Source organism: Protobothrops mucrosquamatus, unplaced genomic scaffold (assembly GCF_001527695.2).
Source record: "Protobothrops mucrosquamatus isolate PMUCROS unplaced genomic scaffold, P.Mucros_1.0 scaffold1146, whole genome shotgun sequence".
Lineage (NCBI taxonomy): Eukaryota > Metazoa > Chordata > Lepidosauria > Squamata > Viperidae > Protobothrops > Protobothrops mucrosquamatus.
Window position 1 is genome coordinate 201,374 of NW_015387362.1, and position 19,502 is coordinate 220,875.

General features: G+C 43.1%; 1 protein-coding gene across 1 annotated transcript in view; it reads right to left on the bottom strand.

Moving 5' to 3' along the window:
* Positions 1–812: 812 nt before the first annotated feature.
* The window catches only part of SYTL4 (synaptotagmin like 4), a 19,822-nt gene continuing 1,132 nt past the window's right edge, over positions 813–19,502 (bottom strand). The window contains exons 3-17 of the mRNA XM_015820579.1: positions 19,081–19,296; positions 17,973–18,082; positions 15,793–15,907; positions 14,857–14,970; positions 13,860–13,965; positions 12,908–12,998; positions 12,320–12,423; positions 10,838–10,924; positions 9,648–9,826; positions 8,099–8,201; positions 6,997–7,158; positions 4,211–4,316; positions 2,946–3,045; positions 2,212–2,420; positions 813–1,169 (exon numbers count right to left, since the gene is read on the bottom strand). Coding sequence (XP_015676065.1) covers positions 1,027–1,169; positions 2,212–2,420; positions 2,946–3,045; positions 4,211–4,316; positions 6,997–7,158; positions 8,099–8,201; positions 9,648–9,826; positions 10,838–10,924; positions 12,320–12,423; positions 12,908–12,998; positions 13,860–13,965; positions 14,857–14,970; positions 15,793–15,907; positions 17,973–18,082; positions 19,081–19,296 — 1,945 coding nt within the window. The 3' untranslated portion in view covers positions 813–1,026. The remainder of the gene's footprint in view (positions 1,170–2,211; positions 2,421–2,945; positions 3,046–4,210; positions 4,317–6,996; positions 7,159–8,098; positions 8,202–9,647; positions 9,827–10,837; positions 10,925–12,319; positions 12,424–12,907; positions 12,999–13,859; positions 13,966–14,856; positions 14,971–15,792; positions 15,908–17,972; positions 18,083–19,080; positions 19,297–19,502) is intronic.

Consider the following 19,502-nt stretch of genomic DNA (forward strand, 5'->3'; position numbering starts at 1 on the left):
ATGCTGTGGTTTGCAAAGAGTCAAACATGACTTAGCAACTGAATACAACAAAAAACAATAACAAGAGCAGCAGATAGTTGAAGGCTGATATAAGATCATAAACCAAGGCTGGCTAGATCAGACTGAAGATGTAATCGTTTCAAAGAGAACAGCTCATCCTTCTTTGGGGCTGCTTCCTAAAACCAGGATTAAGACAACGGGGCTGCTTCTGCTACTGAAGACCGTAGCCATCGGGATGCATTTGTTCTCCATTCATTTACCCTGTCTCCTTTTAAAACCATTTGCTTAATAAATTCTTTTCTGTCTTGGATCCTCCAGTTTTCCACTTCAACGGATAATCCAAGATTTGGGCATCAGACAAGAAAAACAAAGACTTCTTGCTGTGTCTTTTCTTCATATTCATGTAATTTTAGACATCCTTCTACCCCCTTTTTCCCTCCTCCCCTCCTCCCCTTCCAGCACTATAAGCTTTCTTCGTAAGTGGAAAATGCAAGAATGTGATTAGAGCTCCTTTCTGCGGCTTTCCAATTTACAGTAGCCTTTGAAATGCAACGTTCAGGACCGTACGGTAGCCGAGATTTCTAGGCCAGTTGAATTCCTGCTGCTTCTGCAGGACAGATTTGAACTTTATTTCTGTCATCCTTTCCTGCTGGCTAGAGAGCAGGCAGCGGTGACATTTAAAACCGGATGCAAGAAAATAGCTTACATCCAAAGGGCTTTTTTTTTAAAAACAAAAAGAACAAAAAAAAACCAAGGACAGCACAGGAAAGGGAGCAGAAAGGAGAAGGAAAGAGCAGAAAAATTAAAAAAAAATGTAAAGGCACTTTAAGAAAAGAGCACCAATAATATTGCAAAACTTAAGATTCTCCAAAATAAAAAGGCCGCCCAGAAAACATTCCCTTCTTTAGAAGGAGCCTGTCTGAACAGCCATTGCCAAAATTAGCTCCTGGGCTATGGGAGGTGGACAGTTTTGGGCCAGCTCTCCAGAATAGCCGCCTCTTCTTCGGATGGGATTGTCCAAGCAAGTTACGGCTTCGTCTTGATCATGGTGGCCCGAAGAGGAAGGGTTCCTTCTGCCCAGGATCCTGGGTACTTGCGCATTTTTTGCCAAAGGTTTATCTCCTCGCCTGTGGAATCCATCCAGTCCGCTGCCTGGCCGTTACTCATTCCTGCAGAAAGCGAAAGGAAGGGTAAAGAGGAGAAATCAGTACTGGTAGTACAAGAAAGAATGAAATAGGAATAGGAGTAGGAGAAGGAGTGAAGAATGAAATAGGAATAGAAGTAGGAGTAGGAGTAGGAATAGGAATAGAAATAGGAATAGAAATAGTAGGAATAGGAATAGAAGTAGTAGTAGGAGTAGGAATAGTAGTAGGAGTAGGAATAGTAGTAGGAGTAGGAATAGAAGTAGGAGTAGGAATAGAAATAGGAGTAGGAATAGGAGTAGGAATAGAAATAGTAGGAATAGGAGTAGGAATAGGAGTAGGAATAAACAGTGTGGAAGGGACCTTGGAGGTCTTCTAGTCCAACCCCATGCTCAGGAAACCCTATACCATTTCATAGTAACATGGTTGTTAAGTGAATCTGGTTTCCTCATGGACTTTGCTTGTGAGGTGATCACAAAAGGGGATCATATGGCCCTGGGACACTGCAATCGTCATAAATACATGCCAGTTGCCAAGTGTCTGAATTTTGACGACGTGATCATGGGGACGCTGCAACCCTCGGGTGAAAAATGGTCATATGTCACCTTTTTCAGTGCCGTTGTAAGTTCGAATGGTCACTAAAACGAATGGTTGCAAATCAAGGACTATCTATACATGCATACAGGAACACCCCTTTGGACTGAAACTCGGGGGGGGGGGGACACCTGATCCACTGAAGAGCATCAAGGAGGTCCAAGGTAGTGTAAGGATGAAGGTACTGATCTGGCACCAGGGAGGCCTGAGTTCCAGTTCACTCTTAAGACTAGAAGAGCATCCCATCTCTCAGCCCAACTCACAACATTGTTGTTTAGAGAAGGGGAGGGAGGGAGAGGAGAACCTATGTACAAAGGGCAGGATACAAACCGAACCCAAAAATAAAGTCAATACACCTAAAGCCCATTGTAGGTCTGCCAGAGCTCTCAACGTCAGCCCGTTTTCTTTTTAAAGCGCCCCATTCAAGACGTCTGTAAGACTAGTAGAACCTCAACAGATCCTGTTGCTTTCTCACCATTGCCAACTCCAAGCCGGACACCGCCCAAGAAATCATTGCTGGACAAAGGCTCCCGGTCCCACACTGTGAGTTCCAGACAGATGTGGGACAATTGTTCTGCAAAGATGTTATTGTAGACCAAGGTGTGATTGTAGTGGGGATTCAGACTCTTCTTCACCACCGGGGTCTTCTTCTTGGTGGTCCTGTTCTTCAGAGGGAGCAAATGCCTGCAGGCAGGAAGGAGTCAGTGCTGATTTGGGAAAGAGACTCTTACAATTGGCACTTGCCAAAATTAGCTGACCCAGAACCATGGGGCAGAACAGAATGCATCTCCTTGAGAGGTTCTGCTCCAGCTACAACACATTGTTAGTCCTTAAGATCCTGCAGAGAAACTTCTCAATGCTCAGAACAGGATATTTTTCATGACTTCTTCACCCACCCTTTTACTAGCAAACTAAAAGCTGGCAAAGAAACCCTCTGCATAATTTGTGTAAGGTCACAGTGCCCGTGTGTGTGTGTTTTTCTTAAAACAGGAACCGGGGTTTCCATTTCCATTCAATATTCCAGAGTTTACACAGCCTGGAGTCAAAGACATTCATTCAACCTTTGAGAATGTGCAATGACCACTGTGACAGTTATAGAACTTATATCCGGGCACCCACTATACTACAGGTCGATGTTCAAGACAGCCGCTCCAATCCCCCTCTCCCTTTCTATTTAGCACTCATTTAAAAGCCTCTTCCATTGCTCACCCTTTCACAAAACTGTCCGAGGTCCCGCCAGATTTGGCTGCAGTCAAGTTCTTGGCTTCTTTGATCCAGACTTGAAGTTCACCGCCTTCTTCCTTTTTGCCTAACAAAAGACCTTTGAGTGACAACTTCAAAACAAAACCATCCAAAATAGGTTTCCTTGTACCCAGGTGACTATTTACACTCCTAACTAACCGCACTATGAAATCTGAGACCCAAGAATTCGGTCTTCTACAACCAAGTAGGTCAAGCTTCTCCATCTCCCGGGAAAAGAAAAAAAGTTGTGTTTGGACATCTGGAGCTAATGAAAAATAAAACCTCCAGGCACATAGAGTAGATGGCTTTTGTTTTTAATAATAATAGTAATAATAATAATAAAATTGGAAGGGACCTTGGAAGTCATCTAGTCCAACCCCCTGCTCAAGAAGAAGATCCTAGACCGGGGTAGGCAACCGTGGCTCTTTTATGACTCGTGGACTTCAATAATTGCAAGAGCACATACGTCATATTCCAAAAAAACCCTCTTCCCCTCATCTGTGAAGGGAGCACTGAAACTGATGCTTGTGAGGTTATAATAATAATAATAATAATAATAATAATAATAATAATAATAATAATAATAATAATAATAATAATAATAATAAAAAGTTGGAAGGGACATTGGAGGTCATCTAGTCCAACCCCCTGCTCAAGCAGGAAACCCTATACCATTTCAGACAAATGGCTGTCCAGTCTCTTCTTAAAAACTTCCAGTGTTGGAGCATTCACCGCTTCTGGAGGCAGGTTGTTCCACTGGTTAATTGTTCTAACTGTCAGGAAGTTTCTCCTTAGTTCTAGGTTGCTTCTCTCCTTAATTAGTTTCCATCCGTTGCTTCTTGTCCTGCCTTCAGGCGCTTTGGAGAATAGCTTGACTCCCTCTTCTTTGGGGCAGCCCCTGAGATACTGGAACTCTGCTATCATGTCCCCCCTCGTCCTTCTCTTCATTAAACTAGACATACCCAATTCCAGCAGCCGTTCCTCATATGCTTTAGCCTCCAGTCCCCTAATCATCTCTGTTGCTCTTCTCTGTACTCTTTCTAGAGTCTCAACATCTTTTTTACATCGTGGTGACCAAAACTGGATGCAGTATTCCAAGTGTGGCCTTACCAAGGCATTGTAAAGTGATATTAACACTTCACGTGATCTTGATTCTATCCCTCTGCTAATGCAGCCCAGCATTTCTTTGTTTCCTCCAAGGAAAAGCTGTTTAAACATTCCCGAGTCCTCACCTTTTTTCCCATTTCCTGCACCAAGATGTTTAGCGGGTGGAATGAACTTCAAGGACACCACTATCTCGCCTCTATATTGAGAAGAGGCAGCAGAATCTCCAAGGTTCTAGAAGAGACAAGGGCAACGCCACGGATTAATCATACCCAGAGCAATTCCTGAATGTGAGGTTATTGCACCCAATCTGGTACCGGCAGGATTTATTCCTGGAAAGAAAGCTACGTGTGAAATGGTGCAGGGTGGTGGTGGGGGGAACTATTCAGAAGCAGAGCTAAACGGGAGATAACATGGAGGGGGGCATTAAAAGGAATTGCAAAGGAGTTTAAAATGCCGAGTTTAAAAAAATGCAAGGAAGGAAATTATTCAGAGTATAAACATTGAATTTAGAAACTGAAGGAAGGAATTCTCCCGAATATATAACCTGGCACGTAATGAATTCTGGTTCTTCGGGGCCAACAACACCATTGACAGAAACAAAACGTACGGAAAATGTCTAAGACAGAACAAGCCTCAATTCATAAAGCCTCAGAGTGGCTTTAAAAAGCTGAAATGTGGAGAAGATCCACGCCTAAAGAAACTAAAGGTCTGTGGAAACAGAGCAGCCTAGCTTGGCACCAAAAGAAGGTAAAATGAGATGCCAGAAAAAATATCATAGTAGAGCTTCAACCAACTTGGTGTCTATTTTCAAACCACTAGTCCAGGGGTAGGCAACCTTGGCTCTTTTATGACTCGTGGACTTCAACTCCCAGAATTCCTGAGCCAGCCATGCTGAGGGGAAAGGGAGAGGTTTCCAAGCTGAGCCAGGCTGGCTCAGGAATTCTGGGAGTTGAAGTCCACAAGTCATAAAAGAGCCAAGGTTGCCTACCCCTGGTCTAGTCCCATAATATATAGGCCACATGGGGCTAATGTTTTAGTGGGGTTGAATATACACTCACTCCATGCTCATATAATGCTAAAACATAGCTGCAATCATGGCATATTAGCTAAGCCACATTCTAGTAGCTGTAAGCTACCCTTTACAAAGAAGAACAGCCAAGTTAGTAGAGCAAAACACGCAGCACGCCAATACAATAACTTAAATGCATGAATCCAAGCTGCTTGTTGGACAGACGCCCATAGAAATAAACAAAGGTTATACTCAATGCTATTTGGTAGCACCAGATGTAAGAGACAGCATTACTTTTTTTTTTTTTTTTAATTTGATTTATATCCCGCCCTTCTCCCGACGGGACTCAGGGCGGCTCACAACCTATTTAAAAACAAAAACATACCCACAATCCCCACCGAATAAAACCAATTAAAAGCCAAATATTTAACGTTGTGATTTCCTGTTTAAAATTTCCTTAAAATAAACCCGATTTTTAAAATCCTCTCTACTTCCTTCCTGTTGTTTGCTACTTTTCAAACAGATATAGTCAGTTTTCCCGTGTTTTTGCATTGTGTAGCTTAGGTTATACTGTGTCTCCCTGGAGATTTTCATATAGCACAGGCAAAGAGGAAAAAAAAAGGGAAGGAAGACTGTCTTTAAAACACACTAGAACAATTAAGACAGATTTTTAAGGAACCGAAATTTGTTTGGATTTTGAGTCGTAGTCCAAAACAGTTAAGCCTATCATCCTGTTTCTGCAGTGACAAAACTGGTTTGGCTGCAAAAATGCTCATATCTAAATGATCAGAAAAACAAGTCTAAGCATTATTCAAACCGATCTTTCATGTATAATTGTTCAAACGATTGGACAGAAGCGGGCACTTTCGCATCAACAGTCAGTAAAAATAAGTACAGTAAATAAGTACAATAACTACAGCCAAAATAAGTACAATAACTACAGCTTCCTCACTTGATCAAAGCAGTTGTTACCCACCATCCTGGATATGTCACCATCATGAGGACTTTATCCTTGTCCATTTAAGCAGGAATAGAAGACAACCTAAGTTCTATGTTCTTTCCTTGGCGTTTACCACATTCCTTGCTTCACCTAACTTATTTTTAAAATGATGCTGACGATTACTAAAAAAATTCAAGCGGGAGGCTAATAGGCAAAATTGGTTTAATTGTTTGTTTTTAACTTTTTATTATGTTTTAGCTTATATGTAACTGTAAGCCGCCCAGAGTTACCCTATGGCAAGATAGGCAGCCAATAAATTTTATAAATGAATAAATTTTATAAATGAATAAATTTTATAAATGAATAAATTTTATAAATGAATATATTTTATAAACACCAGCCTTCACCCATCACCATTAGCTCTAAGAATTAGATGATGGCTACTTGTGTGTCAGAAAGAAGGAAGGAAGGAAGGAAGGAAGGAAAAGAAAGAAAGAAAAGGAAAGAAGGAAGGAAGGAAGGAAGGAAGGAAGGAAGGAAAGAAAGAAAGAAAGAAAGAAAGAAAGAAAGAAAGAAAGAAAGAAAGAAAGAAAGAAAGAAAGAAAGAAAGAAAGAAAGAAAGAAAGAAAGAAAGAAAGAAAGAAAGAAATAGGAAGGGAAGGGAACCATCTTGGAGAGACCAGAATGTGCTAGAGAAACTCACACTTTTGTCTAGTGGGAAATGTTGGGATTGGCCATGCCTCTCATGGCTGCCATTTTGTGAGGGCACCAGGCATACCTTCTCAAAATCCCACATGTGCCCCAAAAGGCTGCTAAGGGCTACTAAGGTTGTTGTTGGTCAGTTTTTTTACATCTAAAGAGAGCAAGCAACTTTGAAAGTCCATTGCCAAAATACCTTCCATCACCCAAGACCTACATTACTTTGACGGCAAAGGACAGGAACTCTGATAGGCTTGACTAACCTTTTCATGCAGGAGAAGACACTCTTCCAACTGGCTGTCAAAGTTCCAGGCGTCCATCGGGACATCCACCTCTCCCAAGAAGTGATTCCGTCCAAAGCGATCATGATGCCAAACAGAGAACTGCAAGGTTCTGGTCAACAGAAGAGACTTCTGGATCTCATACTGTGAGAAGATGAGTCAAAAGGATAGTCTTCACCGACAGCATCTCAAAAACGCGAGCCTCTTTTGAAAAGCTGGACAAAATACTGACTTGGAATCAAGCTTGTCTCCATCAAAAGGCATGTGACATTTTTGACCTCTAGATATTGTTGGATTACCAATCTTGGCATCCCAAGCCATTGGCTAGTCCAGGGGTGGGGAACCTTGGCTCTTTTATGACTTGTGGACTTCAACTCCCAGAATTCCTGAGTCAGCATGGCTGGTTCAGGAATGCTGGGTATTAAAATCCACAAGTCATAAAAGAGCCAAGGTTGACTACCCCTGGGCTGGCCAAAGGCGATGGGTTTTGCTGTCCATGGGTTCCGCACTCAGTTTCACACATTATATTAAGACACGAGTTTGTTCAATAATGATTTGTTTGGCAACATGTCGTCAGCTGGGATTGTGCATCATGCTAAGCAGTAAACAAGGCACAATGGTGATTTGTTAACCATCAATTCATGCAATTCGTTAAGTCAAAACCATACGAACCACATTAGGACTAACATTTTGTATGATTCCAGTCCGAGATTTTTACCAATGAACCTAAATACTGTTACGGTCCCTATATCAGCATATACAGTACCTAAAAAGAAGAGTGGAAAAAACAACTGAAAAGCAACAGGTTTGGCCCAATTCTATGCAATCCACCCCGCTGGAGCAACCCAAAGCACGTGTTAGATTGTCCCCTAATAATACATTTTGATCTGGTTCCACCACGAATAACCATAACTTTATGTTTTCCCACAAACTGACAATCCTTCCATCTCCTAAGGCCCAAGACGTAGGAGTCCACCTGGTTCTTCATTAACTAGATGCAAAACTATAAGAGAGAAAAGTCTCTGTAAAGGAAAGGAAGGAGTCTAATGCTCACATACAAACACACACACACGTACACACAAACCTTGAGCAATTCATTGTAAAGGGGGTTGACGGTGTTACGTTTGATAGTGGTTTTTCGCTTGCCCTGACGAGACTTGTCTGGCAAAAGGTATGTCTTCACGTATCTGCAAGAGACCAGGAGAACAAATTCACGCCCAGTCTGACATCTCCCCGAAGTTTCTTATTTCTTATTTATTTTGTTTAATTTATATGCTGCCATCTCATTGACTCTGGGTATAATAATAATAAAATTAAAATAAAATAAAACAATACGACAAAAGACTGAAACAGTAAAACAATAACTACAACACTGATATAAAATTAACAAAGACAGCAGGGGGATACAATGGAGTGGAGGTGGGATCGTGTCTTTAATCCAATAACCACCCCCAGGATGACACATCGTCATTTGGGCCCCAGGCCAATTAGCAGAGCCACAGTTTAATGAAGAGAAGGACGGGGGGAGACATGATAGCAGTCTTCCAATATCTCAGGGGCTGCCCCAAAGAAGAGGGAGTCAAGCTATTCTCCAAGGCGCCTGAAGGCAGGACAAGAAGCAACAGATGGAAACTAATCAAGGAGAGAAGCAACCTAGAACTAAGGAGAAACTTCCTGACAGTTAGAACAATTAACCAGTGGAACAACCTGCCTCCAGAAGCAGTGAATGCTCCAACACTGGAAGTTTTCAAGAAGAGACTGGACAGCCATTTGTCCGAAATGGTATAGGGTTTCCTGCCTGAGCAGGGGGTTGGACTAGATGACCTCCAAAGTCCCTTCCAACTACTACTACTATCATCATCATCATCATCATCATCATCATCATCATCATCATCATCTTAAGGCTCATTCTGCACCAACACTGTGGAACACACTGCCCTGGTTCACAGAAGCCATGCTTTGATGAACAAACCACAATCAGCTCCATTCACCTATCCTAGATAGATAGCGTGGATACAAAGCATGGATCCCAAACTCAGCTGATTCTCACAATACAAAAAGCACCTACAATCCGAAGCAGCACATTGTCCAAACTTGGCTGAAGACTGGGCTTAAAAGCCAGTTCTGAAGACACCAATTATAGACAGTCCTCAACTTACAACCGTTCATTTAGCGACCGTTCAAAGTTACAACAATGGCACCGAAAAAAAGTGACTTTGGGCCGTTTTTCACCCTTAAAACCCTCGCCCCATCTCCATGGTCACCTGATCAAAATTCAGACGCTCGGCAACTGACTCGTTTTTATAACAGTGGCAGTGTCCAGGGTGTGTGTGTGTGTGTGTGTCACGCGATCCCCTTTTGCAACCTTCTAACGAGCAGAGTCAATGGGGGAAGCCGGGTTGACTTTAACAACCACGCGACTCACAACAACTGCAGCGATCTGTGGGGCCAAAGTGGGGCCAAACTCACTTAACAAACGTTTCGCTTAGCAACAGAAACGGCGGGCTCAATTCTGGCCGTAAGCCGGGGACTACCTGCACCCCTGGCCTCAAAGCTTCTTCGAAAGGTAAAGAGGGCCCCATCCCAGCCCCCCAGCCCCGTCGCTTGCAGCCCCTCGCCCGCTGGGCACTTACGGGTTGGAGCGTTTCCTGGCTGGGTCAGCATAGGCCAAGTGGCGACACTCCTTCACGTGGATGAAAAGGGCCTGGGTTTTTTCCTCATAGCTCAAGGAGAAGGCAATCTCCCCCGTGACGCTGATGTTCCCAAAGTCGCCTGCCCCGCTGTAAATGCTGACCATGCTTCCCAGGGTGCTCTAAGAAAAATCAGGAGAGAGAGAAAAAAAATGAAGAAATAAAGGTTTATAACAGGGGTCTTCAAACTTGGCCCTTTTATGACTTATGGACCTCAACTCCCAGAATTCCTCAGCCATCCTTTCTTTCTGAGAAAGCTCTGAAACTATGATGGTAGATCAGGAGTCCCCAATCTTGGCAACTTTAAGACTTGTGGACTTCAACTCTCAGAATTCCTCAGCCAGCAGGAGTTGAAATCCACAAGTCATAAAAGGGCCAAGTTTGAAGACCCCTGTTCTAGGGTTTTGGAGTGAACATTAGGTGGGAGGACCTGTGTAAGCCAGCCTTCTCCAATTGGATGGTCTCCAGATGTGGGTATTGCGCCCACAACTCTTGGTTTTCTTCGCCATTAAACTAGCTGATGGGCATTAAGTTGGTGAACTGAGGAGAGCCGCCATGCGTGTGCCTGGCTGAGGAATTCTGGGAGTTGAAGTCCACAAGTCATAAAAGGCCCAAGTGTGAAGATCCCTGGTTTGTAGGTTATCTGCTGGAAAACACTCCCTGCATCATTTTCATCCGCAGCCTCATGGATCAGCTGTCGGCCATTTTAAATCCACCATTTCTTGGCGCCCAAAAGCCATCTTCCAAAGCAGAAGCCAAACAGGCAATCTGGGCTGACCCAAAAATGGCAGGATTGCGCTTCACATCAACCCCCAACTAGTGGTCAGAGATTCCGATGGAATTGGAATCTAACATCTAGACCATGGTTTCCCAACCTTGGCAACGTTAAGATTTCCACTCCCCAAAATTCCCCAGCCAATCACACTGGTGGGTGGGGAATTCTGGGAGTTGAAGGCGATGGATCTTAAAGGTGCCAAGGTTGAGAAACCCTGGTCTAAAAATTCATTAGTAGCCCGCTCCTGTTCTACTTCAGCAATGTGTGTTTCTTCCACTGAACTAGGCGGGCAATCAGGACCGTGAATTTGCTCTCCTCTCCAGAGTCCACGATGCAAGTTATTAGTAGAGAAACTCACCAAGGATGTTCCACTGTGCATGCTACTTCGGCCTGCCCTTCTCCGATGAATTTCAACTAAATTGTCTATATCTTCCTCCTCCTCCTCCTAGGAAAATACATATATGCACATAGGTAGCAACAGCACTTAGACTTATACACCACTTTATAGTGCTTTTACAACCCTCTCTAAGCGCTTTAGAGTCAACATCTTGCCCCCCAACCATCTGAGTCCTCATTTTACCGACTCAGAAAGATGGAAGGCTGAGTCAACCTTGAGCTGGTGAGAATCGAACTGCCGAACTGCTGGCAATCAGCAGAAGTTAGCCTGCAGTACTGCGCATAAACCACTGCACCACCACGGCTCTTGCAGGTATCTCTGTAATAGCTGAAGGAACTCCCAACGTGCTGTGACTTTGCTCCCAGCAACAAATCTTGAGGACCCAGCAAAGGTTTAAGGCTAACTTTCTTCACAAGATATTATGTGACTTGTCTTTCATACCAAACCATGGTTCACAAAGAACGAAGCAACAAAAAAATTCAGAGAAGAGCAACTAAGATGATCAAAGGCCTGGAGACCAAAACGTATGAAGAACGGCTGCGGGACTTGGGTTTGGCTAGTCTAAAGAAAAGAAGAAACAGGGGGGGACATGACAGCAGTGTTCCAGTATCTGAGGGGCTGCCACAAGGCAGAGGGGGGCAGGTTGTTCATCAAAGCACTAGAGGGCAGGATGAGAAATAATGGTTGGAAACTGATCAAGGAGAGAAGCAACCTGGAATTAAGGAGAAACTTCCTGACAGTGAGGACAATCAACCAGTGGAACAGCTTGCCTCCAGAAATCGTGGGCGCCCCATCACTGGAGATTTTTAAGAAGAGACTAGACAATCACCTGTCTGAGATGGTATAGGTTCTCCTGCTTGAGCAGGGGGCTGGACTAGAAGACCTCCAATGTCCCTTCCAGCTCTAGTCTATTCTATTTTTATTCTAAGGCTGGATTCACAGATTTTGTTAGGTCTTGGTGTGACTTGTTTAATTTTGTTATTCAGTTATTCAGCTTCACAGCTTAGCATTAGGCACGGCTAGGTCACGATGCCTTATTTAGTCCTCTGAATATTTTAAAAAAGCTAGCAGTTAAGCAAATGCAATCACTGCTGAGTTCTTTTGTGGCATGAAGCCATGGTTCGTTTTAATTATAAAATTGTTAGGTTCTTCCTTCAACTTGTTTCCTTTCAGAGGTGTGGACTTTAACTCCCTGACAAGAATTCCTTGATCAATGCGGCCCTTGTTAAGAATTCCAAAACTCAAAACCCACACAACTGGAGAAAACAAGGCCAACGACCATTTCCACACGTTCTGATTTCCCAGCAAAAACGACTAGATGCTCGAAGCCTGAAAAGCCACATGGAGGCTTCCTACAATGTGTGAACGTAGACCAGGGCGAAGGGCACGCTTCCTCAGGAATGTCCTCACCACTTTGAAACCATCTTCTCCTTCAACGCTTACCGCTTCGACATTGAGGCCTGGGACTGACTTGCTTCTGTCTCCCAGAATTCCACTTTCATTGACCGGGTCCTCTGGACGGAGATCAATCACAGACTTCGTGTATTCTGTAGAAAATAAGCGAAGATGTCAAGAGAAACCGCTCGTTTGAACTTCATTGAGCTAGGAAGGACGTACGCTAGGCCTCAAAATCCGTTCTCTAACCTGCCTCCAAAAGCGGTGAATGCTCCAACACTGGAGGTTTATAAGAAGAGACTGGACAGCCATTTGTCTGAAAGGGTATAGGGGTTTCCTGCCTGAGCAGGGGGTTGGACTCGATGACCTCCAAGGTCCCTTCCGACTTTATTATTATTATTATTGTTATTGGTTGCTAGCTGAGGAATTCTGGGAGTTGAAGTCCACAAATCATAAAAGGGCCAAGTTTGAAAGACCCCTGCCCTAGAAGGTAGGACTGGATGTGGAGAAACAACTGATCCGAAACCCAACAATGAAAACCGATGGATGGGTCAGGAGCTGAACAGACGTTGGCGGTCTAAAAGCCCAACTCTTTAACCTACCCAACAGAATGTACAGCAGTCCTTTTTGCCTTACCTGACGGCCTCTGAATTCTCCTGGGATTTTTTTTGAACAAGACTTCGTTTTCATCTGCTGAAACTGCACTCTGAGTCCCACAAAAGGCTTCCTGGGGGGGGGGGGAGAGGCAATTTGTGTCAGGTTCAAATAACCAGGAAGATTCGCCGAGTTCAAAGGACCGAAGAGCCTATCACCGTCACCTATATACAAGAATCTGATCGGCTGACGGTCAAAGCTAAAGTGGGGCTAGTTAGGGGTCAAAGGAATTCATGGGGGGAGGGAGCTGGACTGAGGTCTCTTGTGAGAACCCAATGACTCCAATCTGATGACATGTTTAACCCTGCCTTCCGGCTCAAGCTGCTCTTTTCCTACAACTTGATGTGGTAGGAGAAGAAGCTGGGTCATGACCATCGTATATCGCAAGCTGAAGTGCAAAGCAAATCTACTGCCCAGAGACACATTCAACTTTTAACAAGTGCAGTTGCAGTCTACTGAGTCCCAGCTAGTGCCTAATTGTTCTACTCAAAAACACGTGCCAAGCAGCATATTCCAATGTTCAAGAGAGCATCTTGGGAGGCTTTTGACTTCCCCAAAACACATTCTCTCTCTTTCTCTCTCTTCCTCCCTCTCTCCCTCCCTCTCTTTCTTTCTCTCTTTTTCTCTCTCTTCCTCCCTCTCCCTCCCTCCCTTTCTCTTTTATTTTCTTTCTTTCTCTTCCTTTCTCTCTCGCCCTCCCTTTTTCTTTCCTTCCTTCCTTCTTTCTTTTCTTTCTTTTCTTTCTTTTTCTTTCTTTCCTTCCTTCCTTTCTTTCTCTCTCACCCTCCCTCTTTTCCTTCCTTCCTTCTCTTTCTTTTCTTTCTTTCTTTCTTTCTCTCTTTCTCTTCCTTCCTTCTCCCTCCCTCCCTCCCTCTCTCTCTCTCTCCCCCCCCGAAGACCACCAGAATTGTTCTTCAGGCATCAGTAAACATACGCTATCTGAATCGGAGTGGACGGTCTCCTTAAAGCCAACGGGAAGGGTTAGGCTAGAAACCTTGAACCCCGGTGGGCTGAGAGTGTTCCTCTTCTCTTGACGAGGGCTGCAAAAACAAGTAAAAAAAAAAAGAACACAGGATGAAATCTCTTAGATCCAACCAAGAAGTCCATCTGACTCAGCTTCCTAGTGCCCAAAGGTGACCAGATGTTTCCAGCAGAACAACAGGTTATTGCCTTCGTTCTATCTTGGACATGAAGCATCTACTTTTGGTTTCTTGCTATGATTTGTCTCCTGCTTCCCCAACATAATATGACCCCAAGACATTCATTAGAAATGAAACCAGACATGAAGATGCAGGATCAAAAAGGTAATAACACAACAAGGAAGCAACAGAACTTTAAAAAGTAACTCTTTGAGGACAATACAGAGAAGGAAATCACTAGCTCTTCCTTTTCAAGGTCCAAGATGCTAAACCACAAGCACATCATACAATGGTTTAATGCACCGTGTGAATTCAGCTATAGTACAATTACCTTCACAGAAAGCTGTATTCATTTAGTCAATAAAGTACAAAGTGATGGGTTTACACCAGGGGTCTTCAAACTTGGCCTTTTTATGACTTGTGGACTTCAACTCCCAGAATTCGTTAGCCAGGCACGCTGGCTGAGGAATTCTGGAGTTGAAGTCCACAAGTCATAAAAGGGCCAAGTTTGAAGACCCCTGGTTTACACAATATCTTAAACAACAAACCAAGATTGCAAACTACATTGGTTCCACATTGGCTGGAACCAGATTGCTAAGCCACCAGCCATCACATTACAGTACTTTATCTTAGTGGGTTGGTATGAACAAAGTCTACTTACGTCAGGGACAATTATGAGTCTAATGACTTTCTGTCTGCCCCACGCCCTTGCTAATCAAATCTTTCTCGTACCCCTCGCTCTTCCTCAAAAGATGTAACTGACCAGATCCCCAACCTAGACCTAGATCTGACCTAGATCGAGCAGAAGTGGGACCAGAGGCTGGGCGCGAGCCATCCAAGCTTATATTCTCAGTAGATTCTGTGTCGCTTTTTGGATCCCGTGGCTCAGGGGAATCGGAGATCAAGCTGGAAGAAAACAACCTAATTAGATCAGGAGCAAAAAGAATCCATGTCAACCAAGTTCCCAAACTCTCTGCAACTTTATCAGTAAGGGAGCAGAGACCCCATGCTGTCGAGCTATCATTCCCAGATATCTCCCTATTAGCTGGGGTGTCTGGAAGCTGTCCTTTAACCACATCTGGACAGAACTAGGTTGGAAATTGATTTTGCTCCAACATCATCAGTTTGATTAAGCACAAGAGCAGCCATCTCTTTGTGATCTTTACCATTAGCCCTAGGGAGTTGGACTAGAAGACCTCCAAGGTCCCTCCCAACTCTATTATCCTGGAGAATTATTTCTACGGCATGATATTCCAGTTACCACCCATTACACGATCCATTCATTTTCTAATCGTTAAGCAGAGTGAGTCGATAGACGAGGCTGAATTTCCAAACTTTTGCTATGGCTCCCCAATTCCATCCATTATATCAGGGGTCTTCCAACTTGGCCCTTTTATGACTTGTGGACTTCAACTCCCAGAATTCCCCAGCCAGCGTGCCTGACTGAGGAGTTCTGGGAGTTGAAGTCACAAGTCATAAAAGGGCCAAGTTTTGAGGAGCCCTGCATTATATTCATTAAATCTTCCTTGACAATGAGAGATTTTCTGGGCAATTGTGAATCAGAAAAGCGTGATTCGAATTCTGGTTCTGGAGCATACTTCCTACTCTCCATGAATAACCAGCAGATGGGCTGGCAGTGGCACAGACTGTTTATTTCATGCATTTTGAGCAAGGGTGCAAGAAACAATGGATCTCACCGCGGCCCCGATACACAGAGGACGAAATCACCTGGGCTCCTTGCGTTGCTGCTGAGGACTTTTCGGGGCCGCTTCGGAGTCACTTTTGGGATCCTTGCGTTGAGCTTTCTGAAGCAGCACTTGGCTTGCCGTCTCTCTTTTGCTACCTAAATGACCAGAGGAAAAAAGTTGTCAACATGCAGCACAGACACCATTCAGCGTAAGTCCTTGTTTAAATATGGGGTAATGTCAGGTCTGCCGTCAGCCTGCTTCGCTTCGCTGGCGTCCTGCCATAAACACGGGGAGGGGGGGGAGAATGGGGATGTAGGGAGGAGGGTTGACAGGAGGGTAGGAACGATAGGTATCAATCTGGAACAGACTGGGCAGATCCAAGGACACAATCTTAAAATGTAATGTGAAGGTCCATCAAAGAGGTGCCAAACCTTAAGAATAGAATAGAGCTGGAAGGGATCTTGGAGATCTTTTAGTCCAGTCCCCTGCTTAAGCAGGAGAACCTACACATTATTATTATTATTATTATTATTATTATTATTATTATTATTATTATTATTATTATTATTATTATTATTATTATTATTATTATTATTATGGATCATCGCACAGTCAGCCAGATGTTCAGACTGGATTTGGCATTTTGTCTACCTATCGAATCCTTACCCAGGACCTGGGATAGGCAGATGTGGATGTTTGATGGTATTACAGATATCGTCGCAGGATGGAAGCAGTTCCTAGTAAGGCCGCCTTTTGCAATTGACAAATAGTGAATTTGTCAATGCCAATGGTGTTCAAGTGGTGCTCCAGTTGTTTTGGGATTGCACCCAAGGCGCCTATTACTATTGGTACTACCTTTGCTTGCTTTTGCCACAGTCTTTCTATTTCTATTTGTAGGTCTCTGTATTTTGTTATCTTCTCCAGTTCTTTCTCGTCTATTCTGCTGTCTCCAGGCACTGCCACNTTCTCTATTTTATGATCCCACCAGTTTTTGCTTACAGGCAAATGATATTTCTTGCAGATCTTCCAATGCACCATTGTTGCTACTTTGTCATGCCGCTGCTTGTAGTCAGTCTGTGCGATCTTCTTGCAGCAGCTTACCAGGTGGTCCACTGTTTCTTCAGCTTCTTTGCATAGGTGGCACTTACTGTCTGTTGCTGTCTTCTCAATTTTGACTTTATATGCATTTGTCCTTAAGGCTTGGTCTTGTGCAGCCAGAATTAGTCCCTCGGTCTCTTTCTTCAATTATTATTATTATTATTATTATTATTATTATTATTATTATTATTATTATTATTATTATTATTATTATTATTATTATTATTATTATTATTATTATTATTATTATTATTATTATTATTATTATTATTATTATTATTATTATTCCTTCTTCTTATTATTATTATTATTATTATTATTATTATTATTATTCCTTCTTCTTCTTCTTATTATTATTATTATTATTATTATTATTATTATTATTATTATTATTATTATCTTTTATTCATTAAACATGAACCTCAGTCAACTGAACATTCGAATTGGCTGGCGCTGATGGTTGACACAGGTTGCTACCAGGTGTCAACCAGGTACCTCCTTAAAATGTAACAGTTTCCGAGTAGCGCAGTTTTTTGTAACATTGCTGGAGTTATTGCAGGAAGCTGCAGTTTGTTGATGTATTTTGCAAAGTTTTTGGACATAGTTCCCAGTTGCCCCGATGGCCAGGTCGCGATATTTCGTACTTTTTTCCCAGTTCTTTTTCTTCGACTCTGGCATCTCCTGGTACAGCGATGTCAATCAGCTGCACGCTTCAGTTCTCTACAAGTGCGATATCCGGCATGTTGTGTTCCAAAGGGCGGTCTGTCTGTATTCGAAAGTCCCACAAGATCTTCACCCTCTCATTCTCAACAACTTTTTCCACCCTATGTTCCCACGACTTTTCGGACACAGGCAAGTCGTATTTTTTTACACAATGCCCAGCGGATTAATTTAGCAACTCGGTCATGTCTAGTTTATTATTATTTATTATTTATTATTAAGACCAGATTGCATCCAGACAGAAACCGGTTGACAACATCCTGATCTTTATTTAGAAAATAGCTCAGGGCATTGAAGGAATTGGCGGGGAGAAATGTTAACTACTTAGCCTTGGAAACTACTGGTTGTTGGTTCTGATTAAGAATCAGGGACAGAAATTGCCTTCAGACAAAGAAACCTCACCCTGTGGTTTGCGCCGAAGAGACATTCGGATGATGTCGCTGCCCAGTCGAGGAGCAAAGCGATGCATTCTCTGGTCATAGAACCAGTCTCCCGTGGCTTTCTTCAGGTCCCTGCAGAGGGGAAGGCGGGGAACAGGACAGCCATCACTTCTGAGGACATGAATCTCCACCCCATCCCAAAGTCCATGTGGTTAACTCAAGTATGAATGTGCATTAGGTGAAATAGAACAGAACAGAACAGAATAGAATTACAGAATAATAGAATAGAATAGAATAGAATAGAATAGAATAGAATAGAATAGAATAGAATAGAATAGAATAGAATAGAATTACAGAATAGAATTGCAGAATAGAATTACAAAATAGAATAGGATTCCAGAATAGAATTGCAGAATAGAATAGAATAGAATTCCAGAATAGAATAGAATTCCAGAATAGAATTCCAGAATAAAATTCCAGAATAGAATAGAATAGAATAGAATAGAATAGAATAGAATAGAATAGAATAGAATAGAATTACAGAATGGAATGGAATGGAATGGAATGGAATAGCATAGCATAGCATAGCATAGCATAGCATTACAGAATAGAATAGAATTACAGAATAGAATTACAGAATAGAATTGCAGAAGAATTACAGAATAGAATTACAGAATAGAATAGAATTACAGAATAGAATTACAGAATAGAATTACAGAATAGAATTACAGAATAGAATTACAGAATAGAATAGAATTACAGAATAGAATAGAATTACAGAATAGAATAGAATTACAGAATAGAATAGAATAGAATTACAGAATAGAATTACAGAATAGAATTACAGAATAGAATAGGATTACAGAATGGAATGGAATGGAATGGAATAGCATAGCATAGCATAGAATACAGCTGGAAGGGACCTGGGAGGTCTTCTAGTCCAGCCCCCTGCTCAAGCAGGAGAACCTATACCATCTCAGACAGGGGATTGAGCAGGCTGGCTGGGGAATTCTGGGAGTTGAAGTCCACAAGTCTTAACCTTGCCACGGGTGGATGGTCCCAGCCCTGTACGGAATCCCAGAATATATACAACCCCCATCGCAACGTGCAAAGCAGGGGAGCAGACTTACGCCTCCTTGGCGCAGACTTTGCAGCGCCAGCGGCTGTCGGCGCTGTAGGCGCGGCAGTCGCGACAAACCAGGTGATTGCAACCCCGGCAGGTGTTGGCTTTGGGGCTGACCCGGCCCAAGCTCTGCTGGCAACGAGCGCAGGTTCGCTCGCTGTACCGCTGGCTGCCCCTCTTGGCCCCTTTCCTCCGGATCTCCAGCAGCTCATTCTTCAGACGCCTGTTGGGGGGGGAAGGGCAGAAAGGGTTGACTTCATAGGGAGATCAGGTGTGGTTCTTTATACAGCTCATCTGATTTATTCCCGAGACCCAGATGTTGGTCGATTCAGCTTGGAATAGAAGGAACAGCCTCAAAGCGTTGCATGTTGGCTTGGAAGAAGATGACAATAAGGGCTTGGACTAGACCAGGGGTAGGCAACCTTGGCT